Source organism: Antrostomus carolinensis, unplaced genomic scaffold (genome assembly GCF_000700745.2).
Source record: "Antrostomus carolinensis isolate BGI_N321 unplaced genomic scaffold, ASM70074v2 scaffold11558, whole genome shotgun sequence".
In the NCBI taxonomy this organism is placed as follows: domain Eukaryota; kingdom Metazoa; phylum Chordata; class Aves; order Caprimulgiformes; family Caprimulgidae; genus Antrostomus; species Antrostomus carolinensis.
The window spans coordinates 11,604-23,282 of NW_010335021.1; the positions used below are offsets into that span (position 1 = coordinate 11,604).

The 11,679-nt window shown below is 50.3% G+C and overlaps 1 protein-coding gene across 1 annotated transcript in view; it reads right to left on the bottom strand.

Annotated features, from left to right (window-relative positions):
• LOC104529940 (prickle-like protein 2) overlaps positions 1-11,679 on the bottom strand; it is a gene marked incomplete at its 5' end in the record, with an annotated part of 13,083 nt that overhangs the window by 1,091 nt on the left and 313 nt on the right. Inside the window, 3 exon segments of the mRNA XM_029086591.1 lie at position 1; positions 4-135; positions 11,139-11,679. The exon segment at position 1 is cut by the window's left edge and continues 1,091 nt beyond it; the exon segment at positions 11,139-11,679 is cut by the window's right edge and continues 53 nt beyond it. Of these exon segments, the coding sequence (XP_028942424.1) occupies position 1; positions 4-135; positions 11,139-11,679 (674 nt within the window).

The window sequence follows — 11,679 nt, forward strand, 5'->3', positions numbered from 1 at the left end:
ATTGCATCGAGGAGTTCAGGGTCCCCATGTTGCTCATCTTCTCCGAGACGTTCATGCCTGAGTCTTTGCTCAAATCAGGCATTGAAAACCTGGAGAGATGCTCCTGGCGCTTGGCTCCACCATCTGCAGAGAGGCCTTTGCAAGGAAAAGGCAAAGGAAGAGAAAAAAGAGAGTTAAGAAGGAGAATTTTCTGTCAGCAGAGATGCAGGGAAAAGGCTGGGTTTGGCCCAAGACTTCTGCTTTAAAACATAAGTCGGTGGTTTAGATGCTGTCCTGAAGAGCCCTTTCAAGAGGATGATTTTTTTTTTCTTTTTAAAGAGCAGGCAGTTCCTCCTTTGGGGAAATCACACCAATTTAAGGTGTTGGGAGTTGGACTCCAAGTTGCTTTTCACGACTTCCTTCCCCATATGTCTACAGTGTCTGTGACTGCATAGGAATAACTAGCGATGCCAGTGAGAAATTGTGCATCAGAGGTAACCTGAGGCCTCCTGCACACCGAGATAACTAGGGTGTCATGATCCAGCACCCACACCTTGTGCAACGACAACAGGTTTTGAAAGACTGAACAATGTCAGGGGCAGCTGAAAATGGGGCCACCAACTCATTCAGGCTTGTCACCACACTGCACCGTGCAGGTCCCCAGAATGACACCCATGGGGGGACCAACAGCACATGGCCTTGGCCCATAAGCAGTGGGACAGTGGGCATAAGCCTGGAACATCAGGTCCAGGTGGAGGGGCTGCCCTGCTAGGGAAGGTGTCCCTTAGCTCCTTCAAGGTGCTCTCCTCCAGCCCTGAGCTCTTGCAAGGTGCTTTCCTCCAGCCCAGAAAGCCTCCACTCAGCAGCAGAGAAATGAAATGTCTGTTCAGCCCTTGACCATCAATGAGAAACTCAATGTACCCCACGTTGCCCTAGTCCTTGGCCTGTTTTCTGGGTGTTTTCTATCTACTTTCTGACTATCTCCATGTTGGCTTGACAACCAGCAGCAGCCAGCATTTGCATTGCAAGCTCAGGACAACATGTTTCGCAAGCTATTTCAAAGGAAATCCAGTTTCATCCCAAATCAAATGCAGAGTGTTTGCTTTGGCGCTCTTCTCCCCGTCCCTCTCTGACAACCTCCCCATGCAGACCAAACGTGGAGAGCTGTGCACCATCAGCAGGATTTTCAACATGACGCACAACCCTTATGCAATCACCGAGAATTTACGACTTTGTGAATCAACTGAAAAAAAACAACAACCCAGCCCACAATTCAAGAATAAATTTCTTTTTCCCCTTAAGAAAAGCTGCTTACATTTCATCAAGAGCTCAGCTCCTTCAGCATCAGCTGCTGCCTCCCAAACCTGAACAAGAACAAGGGCCTCTGTCACTAACCCCGCTCACAAGCTGCTTTGGGGTTTCTTTGGACTCAGCCTTAAAAGATCAACAGATCCTGCTAAGATGGGCAAAGTTTTCCAAATCCTCCCCTCGGTGGTACCAGGGAGAGCTTTAGCACTTGAGCATAAGCTGCTGCTGGGTCTCGCATGACTTGGCTTTGCTCCTCGAGTCTCTGCCGCCACAGCCGTTTCTCTGCTTGTTTGCTTCTCTGCTGTTAATGAGGATGTTTCTGGATTTTATGATTACAGAGGACGGTAAAGGAAAGGTGACTTCTGAATGCCACAAGAAAAGGGAGAGGCTGGGTTGAAAAAAAGCAGTTAAAGCCATGTTTGGTTTTGAAAAGGACACGCTTTTCAAGCCAGCTTCACGACTTTTTTCCCTAAGCCATGCTGATCTCGAGCAAGCTAACCCAACCCTGCTGACCACCCTTTGGAAACCCCATCCCCTCCGAGGACTTGTTATGGGAGCGAGCGATTCCCACACACTCACTGGAGCCATGATCTGCCTTTGATCCCAGCGATGTTGTTTGTCACATGAGGTGCTGCTCTCTGTGTCCCTTCTGTGCCACTGTTGAGACCAGCAGCCCCTCAGGAGGCAAAAGCAACTTGATAACATGCACAAAGACCTTCCAAAAGGCCAGAATAACAGTGAGATTGCTGGTGGAGCTGATCTGAACGTGAATCACAGCCACTGACAGCCAAATGTGGCCTTAATGAGATCTGTCAGACAATGAGATCTGACGCCAAAGAAAACGAGCCCTCGGTGACATTTATGCGACCATTCATTAAAAGAACCGGCGCAGCTCCACACACAATAAGAGTGAGCAGCAGCAGTGCTGTGCAGGAATACAGCTCCAAAGGCTGCGGGATGCTTCTGCTGTGTCAGCAGATTGATTTTGGCAGCCTGGTTTGAATGGGGCCGACCTCGTCCTGCCTTGTAGGGACACGGGGCGAGTCGGTATTTCACCCCTAGCGCACACCCAGCTGCATCGGATGGTACCCGCGGGTCTCGGCCATCTCCCTCCTCCAGTCCTGCATCCAGCAAGAATAAAAACAAACGTCTGGGGAGAGGCTCCCCAGACACAGAAAGAGTAGAACAATATTTTCAAATTAAGCCAGACATATCTGCATCCTCCACCCCACTGGCCAGAGCATTGCCCACAGCTGCGGTGGCCAAGCGGCATGACCTGCGGTGAAACCTGTGTTTCTTTTTGCAGGAGTAAAGCCAGTCATGATGTGCAGAGGACTCCAGCTCCAGGAAAGGCAGAGCCAGCACTCCTCAGGTTTAGTTTATGCAGGACGGGGGTCCCAGCCCCTTGCAGACACCTCCAGCAGACACTGTGATTTGTTTTTCCCCCTTCAAAGTGCTGCTCAGCACAAGGGGCAGCAATTTCAGACCAGGAGCCCATGGTACACATACAGCTCAAGCTCAGAGCACAAGGTTTAATCAGTGATTATTAGGTCCAGGGGATATTTCTGGGTGTTCATCTGGATGGCCTGATTATAATTAAGCACATACATTTTAAGATCTTGAATCACTGGGAAAATGTCGATTGTAAGAGGAATCCAGCACAGAGCACGTACACCACCGTCACCAGCACATGGATGCGATGGAGCCCCTGCTTGGCAGGCTGCAGCAAAGTCACCCCAAGACCCAACGGCTTCATTTCTCCATCAGACTGAGTAGGAAATACTCCTTGCTGAGGGTGAAATGTGTCTTCCCAGGCAGGTCTGGCAGGCTGCACATGCACAAGCCTTTTTTTGGGAGCCACACTAGCAAGTGACCCAGCAAGCAGCATGACCGGGGACCAGGGAAACTTTCTTTTACCTGCTCACGGTGGCAGTGAAGGATTCCTTCCACCCAGGAGCAGAGCTGTGCTTTTACAGCATCAGTGAAGGCCCTTAGAGCTCTGCACAGCTCTTACAGTGCCCAGAGCAGGTACCAGGTTGAGGATGCAACTTCTAACCCACATGAAACACAAAGGTGCCTCCAGGTTTAACTTTACATTTACACCAATGTGGTTATGCCCAGATTAGTCTTTCAAAACTCCCCAAATGATCCTGTCCCTCTCTGTGGACCTGCAAAGCCTCAGCAAGGCATACCAGGAGCAAGCCAGGAGTGCTCCAGTCTGAATGCAGCGACTGCAGAGGACAGCCATAATCATTTGTCCAAAAAAATTTCATCTAAAAAATATAACCTTGGAATAAAGTTTGAAAGAGCAAAGGTTGTTTAGTCTAGAGAAGAGAAGGCTGAAGGGGATATAATAACAGCTTTCAAATGGGGAAAAAAATGCTTGTGAAGAGGAGGAGAATATGTTGTTCTCCAGGTCTGCTGAACTCCTGCAAGGAAAATTTCAGCTTGGAGAAGAAGAAAACTCTTCCTGTGCAATCACAGCAGAAGATGGCCGGGGCAGGCTCCAGCACCAGAGGGTTTCTTGGGCACCCCAAGGCAGCAGATGCCCAGGCACAGGCAGGATGGCTCCGGGTCTTGGGTCCTGTGCTGCCCTGGATGGGGTGAAGGTGGCACCGACCCTCCTCTCCTGTGGTCATTTGCCATTTCAGAGCTACACCAGTGCACTGAGGCCCAATCTTCTTGAATTACCAGTATTTATTTACAGCTGTTACAGCTCCCTCTTAATGAAGTGTTTCATCTGGGAACACAGTTAATAACCTGAGCGAGCCCTAACCTGGAAGAAAGAGCACGTGAGGGGAGATCCCACCATGCAGCGGTGATTTTTTCTAACAAGGAAACCTGAGAATCTGTTTCCCGAGGCCGTCCAGGGGAGCAGGAGCCCTGCTCTGGCCCACGACGTGAGATGGTTGTTACCACATCACCAAGCCCCTTCCAAGGGTGCAAACCCAGGGGTGATGTGCTGACCCCACCAGACTTTCCTTCTGCAAAGTGATGCTCTGAGTGCATCCATCAGCGGCTGCCCCAGAGGCTCTTGTGCTGGAAGAAAGATGGCACTAGTGCAGTGCATTGGCTGGTGGCCGTCCTGTGGCCAGATTAGAGCTGGCACCACGGCACACGTGGACACAGCAGGTTATTTTGCTGCCGTTCTCTGCTGTGTGGGGCTGCCAGGCTCAATATCTCACCCTGCAGCCATGCAAACTCGCGCTTTCCGGATGAGCACAAGTGAAAGCTGTGGCTCATCTGTGAGTGTTCAATATAAAACTCGAGTTGGCTGCAGTGCTGGGAACACAGAGCAGGTTTCTGGTTAACGTTAAGGTTTGCTAAGAACATGCTGTACAATCCCCTCTAAAGTCTTTCCCCAATCCTATTAAGACCCACGTTTATCCCATAAAACATTGCCAAGGGAAACAACAACCGAATAAGCAAAGAGACGGCACAGAGATATTCCTCGTGAGCATCACCCCTACAACCTGGCCACAACAAAGCACTCGGAGGTGCTTAAACCTCACTGTGTGCTTTGCTAAACTGGGGCTGCAAGTTGCATTAATTATGATTTATTAAACCACCCGGTAAATGACAGCAGAGGGGCCACAGAGAGCACCTACACTGGGTGTGAGGCTGGGAATGAAGCTCTCTGTCAGGGGAATGCAAAATCATAGAATGGTTTGGATTGGAAGGGACTTTAAAGATCATCTAGTTCCAACCCCCCTGCTGTGGACAGCGTTGCCAACCACTAGATCAGGCTGCCCCTGGCCTTGAATGCCTCCAGGGACAGGGCATCCACAGCTTCTCTGGGCAACCTGTGCCAGTGCCTCACCACCCAGAAAAATTTCCTCCTAATATCTAACCTAAATCTCCTCTCTCTTAGTTTAAAAATATTTCCCATTGTCCTATCACTATCTGCCCATGTAAAAAGTCACTGTCCCTCTTGTTTAGAAGCTCCCTTCAAGTACTGGAAGGCTGCAATGAGGTCTCCCTGGAGCCTTCTCCAAGCTAAACAAGCCCAACTCCCTCAAACTCCCTTCATATGAGAGGTGCTCCAGCCCTCTGAGCATCTTCCTGGCTCTCTGGACCTGCTCCAAAATGACCTGACTTAGGATATTGCACACAAACAGGGCTGTGTAATGCTTGCTTCTTGCTTCTATATTTATCACATTTATACACAATACAACTGCTCACCACCCACTGACCAAGCCTGGCCCGTTCCCAGATAACGATCCCAGAGGAGCGACAATCCTGAACCGAAACCACAATCCCGGGAGAGCCAGAGCCCGAGAGAAAGCCAGAGAGAGCAAGAGAGGAAGAGCCCCTCATGGATCTCCTGCCCATGGGGGACAGGAGATGGAACAGCCCCTTGGCAGAGCCAAATGCCCATGGAGCTGATTCATTTCAATATCCCTCACCCCCTGAGATCTTGCACTCATAACAAAACAAAGTTCTTCACTTCTAGCGACACAACTGCAAACACTGGTGTGTTATCAGCATTTCTCTCATAACAAATCCCAGCTGAAACCAAAATGCAGCACTATTCTAGCTACTAAAAAGAAATCCAGCTCTGTTCCAGCTAAAAAGCAGGACACCCCCTGTGTCAGAGCCTTCTCTCTCCCACAGCACCAGGCAGGCACATCCTCAACACCCCTGAAACAGGGTTTATTTCAAGTTCAACCCCAAGAACTAAAAAGAAACTTAAGGAGAAACAGCCTGCCCAAGGCTTTGTTTATAGCTCAGCCTCCTCTCACTTCTGAGCGACCTCGGGGTATGCAGAAATAAAGCAGAGCCCTTATGTAACTGGGAATCATGGAAAGTAAACAATTCAGGGGAAAGCAGAGTGCTTGCCAAGCGGGTCACAGTGCCGCCAGCCTCCCTCAGTGTGCCCCTGCGTGCCATCCCAAGGCTGTCACGGCATATTTCCTACCTGTTCAGTCCCTCTGGCTCACTGAGAGAAGTCCCTACATGGGTGCTGCCTGAGAAGAAGTTGGATTTTAACCTGGAAATGTTCCTGTAACCCCTGTCATGGGCACCACCAGCTCCTACACCCTCCCCAGACAGGGCAGGATGGCCAACACACCGGGCTGGGGATGATGTGCTGTTGCTTCCCCTGAGATCTCCTTCCAGAAGTCCATTTCATTTCTCCCTCTACTTTGGTTATTACCTGACATGGTTTGGCACATCCAGGTGTGACACCGAAGGGGTGAGGTGTGCACATGGCTGGCCCCCATGATAAGAACACCAAACCTCCCACCGCTGAGCACCAAAAGGCGGGTGAGGGGGAGAAGAAACATTCCTGGCAGTTTTATAACATTTCAGCATTGGCCCTTTGGGAAGGAAAACTTCTGTCTTTATACCTTGGGTTTTGAAATAATCCAGCTTGGAGTGGGGAACGTTACACCTGGGTCTCAAAATTGCAAGAAATGCCCAGGGATCCCTCCTTCTGAATTGGAAGCAGTTTTACGCTGCCATGTCTTGGGGAAAGAGGCTGGTAGGAGTGTGCTGGAGAGCTGGGAGCCTCCTTTGTCTTAGAAAAAGTCAAGAACAGCCAATGTGTCATTTTCTGGCTTGTGTAACTCAGCTGAAGCACCTGGGGCAGCCGCCTGCTCCAGCCCAGGGAGGAGAGGAGCACCCATGGGATGCTGTGCCACCAAGGACATGGGGATGGGGAGCAGCCCCTGGACCCTGCACACCCTGAGCCCCTCACTGCTGTCTCTTAGGGCATTCAGCAGCTGCTCCCAAGCCCTCGGGGGCTGGGTCATTGAACGCTTCTTGGAAAATATACCCTGGCCCTGAAAACCAGGGCTCTTTCCCCCCTGCAGCTTCCAGCCCCTCCTCAGGCAGAGGAAGAAGAGGGGACTGGAGACAGACGATGCCACTCTGCAACTCAGACACGCAGGGATCAGCACTGACCCGTGTGCAGATTCGTGTTTTCTCTCTCTGCTTTCTGGGTAAATCACAGTTGTCTAGTCCTGGAAAAACAAGCTAGTTGGGGCCTTTGGGCATCTCACAACACAAGATGACAGGAGAAATGTGTGCCATACATGTGAAATCACATTCCACCCTGTAACAGCTCCAGTTTAACATCTTTTTTTTTTCCCTGGATTGGTGCCTGTGACAGATGAGGCTGTTACCCTCACCCAATTCATTTTCTCAAAGAATACTTAAAATCTATTTCTCCCTTTGCATACAACCGTGTCACCATTCAACGTGACTTCCACCTCCAAAGCACTCCTGCTCTCTGCAAGCTGCACACAGAGGCTGTTCTCAGAGAATAACATTTAGCCTGCAGGTACTTCCTTAAGTGGGCTATTTGGCCAGCTGGCATTTTGTGGAAATGACTGCTTGGAATCAGCAGAGATCAGCTCTTGGTTTCTAATTCAGCTGCTAGGCACATACAGTGCCTGCAAAACCTTTTTAGAGGGCAACGCAAGCATGAGCAGAGCAAGGCAGAGCACAAGCACTGGGAGCAGGGCTGTGATGGACCAAGTATCTTCTGGGAAGTGATTAACCTGTGGTAGGATCAGGCTCCTCCTCATGAGGAAAGCTTCCTGGACACACTCCATCTTAGCATTGTCGTGATTGCTTAATGAAGGGAGCTACTAAGATAATAGAAAATCCAGCAAAAATGAGCTCTCTCCTGGAAAACATGCTAGGAAATATTTTTTTGCTTTTTGCCTCTATATCTAATGGCCACGTTGGGCAGGAGGAAGATGCAGACTCCAAGAAGAAGCCATGGCAGATTAGAGACAGAGAAGGGATATTCAAACAGACATGTGAGAGGACAGGAGAGGTGCCCTTCACCAGCAGGAAACTTTGCCCTTTTGCAATAGACATATTTGAACAACACATATTTGAACAGAACAGAACAGAATAGAATCATTAATGTTGGAAAAGACCTCTAAGATGATCAAGTCCAACCATCAACCCAACACCACCATGACCACTAAACCATGTCCCTAAGCACCACATCTACTCATCTTTTAAATCCTAATTTTTGGCAATTACATCAGCACAAAACAGAGGATGGCAGAGACACTCCCATCTAATTCAAACCCCTGAAGAATGCACAAGAGGTGGTCACAGCCACCTCTTCAGCTCAGGGATCTGCTGGTGCCCTACTATTCATGGTGAGACAGCAAAGCACAACCAAGCACTTTAAGAGCAAGTGCCCAGGATTCACACAGCACCATAACTCTTTAGTAACCCATGAGGAACTGGTTTTAAAGTGATTAAGTAGAGCCTGGTTGATAAGGTGAAAATCTGGGGTCCCACAGGAGACTTGGGGTCATGAAGATCTTGACCCACCCCATGGGTGACTCTGGCACTGAACGTATTGCAAATATTACAGGGACAAGGTCTATTCACAGGAGGCAGCCTTCTGGCCAGAGGACAGGGACTACCACTGCACACTGTGAGTTATCTGCTTTTACTGACGTCTCCAGCTAATTAGTAGTTAAGTCATAATAGAAACATCACAGCAAAATCTGCTGCCAGGGAGGGACCAGCTTTTAACGTGTGCTCTGCAGGTCAGGGACTGTTTGCCCTTCAGCTCCCTATAAAAAAAAGAATGTTTTCAGCGATGCCATAAAATGTTAGATGGATGCAGTGTTAATTATTTCACTTTATAGGGTGGAGCAACTGTGCAGCATCAGAAGTTCAAAGGGACCTTGTAACTGGATGCCCAGGAGTTTCTTGCAAAGCCAAGCTGGGGTGTGCGGGGTGGAGGGCATGGGGCAGGCCAGACCCCCAGGATGTGTTGGGGGAGCTTTGCAGGGGCAATGAGCACAGGGATGAGGAGATTCAGGCAGTGAGATGCTGTCCCCTGACACACCCTGCCCAAAAACCTGCTCTCCCACAGACCTTAGGCAGGTCACTGAATCTCCCTGTCCTCAAAACGCTGCTGATTAAATGGAATGATAATTGTGTCCTCCATAATTGCATACACAACCCTGGGGGAGCTGCCAGTTACTGCTGCAGTGCTCCCCAGCTCGAGCTGAGCCAGGTTCCAGAGCAAGGCAAATTATTAGAATCTTACACATTAATAAAAATGTTATCACCTCACTCTGCAGAGGAACTACTTAAACTTGTTGCAAGCCCCATCATGCTGAGCATCTGCTCCAGAAAGCAGGAAAGAAGGGAGTCGTTAGGGCAGGCACTGCTGGTAAGGAAATTCATACTTTGGTTATGTATGGAGGATGGATGCCTTTGGAAGATTTCCCTCCCAGCATTTTAAAAAGCGGTTTCTAAAATGAAAGACAGAATGATTTTCACTCTAATATGAAGGCCTTGCCACGTTTCCCATCTCTTGACCTGTGTCCCCGATAACTTGTTACACTTCAGCTCCAAAGCACGCAACAACCCCTCCAATACTCAGGGATTGCTCATCTGAGGTTGGTGTTGCTCAAGACTCTTTGTACTGATGGGGTTTACACAATATAAGTTTTCAGGAACACAAGTGGCTTTGGAAACATGGAGCTTTGCTTAGGGAAACTTTGTTTCAGAGAGCAATTCCCAACTCTCTCGCCATTTCACATCTACTTCCCCCCCGTGTATATCTGAGACTGTTTGAGCAAAACCCTCTCAGCTCATTAGCTTCTCCTCTTCCCCCTGCTTTTCCACTTGCCAGTTAGGGAGATCCTGGCTGAACACAGAGATCACTTCACATCTTGGCACAGGGCTGGCAACTTCCCTAAACAAACACAGTGAAACCCAGGAGCGAGGTGAGGAGTCACGGGCGTAGCAGAGCAAACCTGTCCGTCCAGGCAGAGCACATCGCTTGGGTGCAGCGGTGCTCAGCTCTCCGGGGGCCCGGTGATGCTCGCTGGCACATCCCCACCACCCGCTGCCAGCATCCCAAGGGGAGCCCTTGGGACTGGGGACCAAACATCCCACGGGCTGCTCGCTGCCAGTGACAGCAGGACAGGTGGACTCCAGGTGCAAGTCCTGCCCAAATCCAAGCAGTGCTTGGCTGGAACAGAGAAAAGCTGGGGGAGTGGCAAAGAAAAAGCAAAGCAATATCTCTGGCCAGCAAACCAAGTTTGGTATTTTATTTTCTGAGAAGTTTTCTGCTGAGGGACTCAGAAGCAAGTGATAGATGTGTCAGATAACCCAAACTAGAGTGGGCTGCAGCAGGACAGCGTGCACAGGCTCTGACCAGAGCCCCACCACAGACATGTCCGTGCACACACACCCATCCCCGCAGCTGCAAAATGAAACCCAGACATGTTTGGGGTCAGAGGACTGAGAAATATTACCCTGGGATGCGCTGAAGAGAAATGGGCTCAGCCTGATGGGATAAGCATCTTGCCTGGCTCTTCCCTGCAGTTTCTACCAAAAGACCGGGGAAGAGGAGAAAAAGAGCTGTGCATAGAGGGAGAGGAACTCTTTTAACTAGTCACATGCTTGAGGGCTGCATAACATGCAAAAGGAGTTAACTGGGACTATTTCAAAGCACTTAAAAATATTTTTAGCCCCCAAGGGCAGCTGACAGCAGTCCTTCAGGCTCTGAAGGCTGGAATCTGCCTCTTGTGTGAGCAGCTGGCCTTGATTTTTTTTCCACCCTCTTCACAAAAGGAGGGATTAAAGAGCTTGAAAACATTTGTTTTGAGCTACACGGAAAGGGCAGCCATCTATAAAGCCCTGCATTTGGGAAAGAAGCAAGCAGGGTGAGAGGGGGTTGCCAGGTACGCCAGGGCTGGGCAGGCAAGCCCATGGCACCGAGCAGTGGTCTCCAAGCTGCCAGTCACCCCCACAAGGGGAAGATACCTGCTGTGGCATTGACCATGAGCACAGGGGACCCCATCACTCGGAGGAGGTCCCAGGGTGGCCGCAGGGTGACAGGAGTGGGGGTGACATACCTGTTGCGTTGGAGAGCGCGAGGGACTCCATGGAGCCGCGGGGAGTCTGCTCGGTGGGTGTCAGGTCCTCTGTGAACTTGAGGGCACTGATGGGGTGCCGGGTGCGGCACTGCGGTGTTGGCATCCCACCTTCCTCTTCCTCTTCGTACTTGGGGACTTTGAGACTTCCTCTGGTCTCGGGGAAGCTCTGGTTGGACATGTCACTGTAGCTCTCCTGTGAGCGAAGCCTCCCCGAGTAGTAGTCCTCTCTGCAGTCCTGGATGAAGCTGCCGCCGTGGCTCTTCATCGCCAGCGAGGAGCTCCTCTTTGGGTTGCTGAAATGTTTCGCCCATAAATCCTGCTGTGAGCCTGGGACTTGGTTGGGGTTATAGGAGGTCCTTATGTTGCACTGGCTGAGAAGTTGCAAAGGGCTTTGGGACTGACTTTGCTCCATTTTGCTCCCGTAGTGATAGAGCTCATCCCGGCTCCTCCACACATGCTCCCTGTTGAGGCTTGGCGTCTGGCTGGCCAGGCTCAGCAAATCCATCTGCAGGGACAGCGG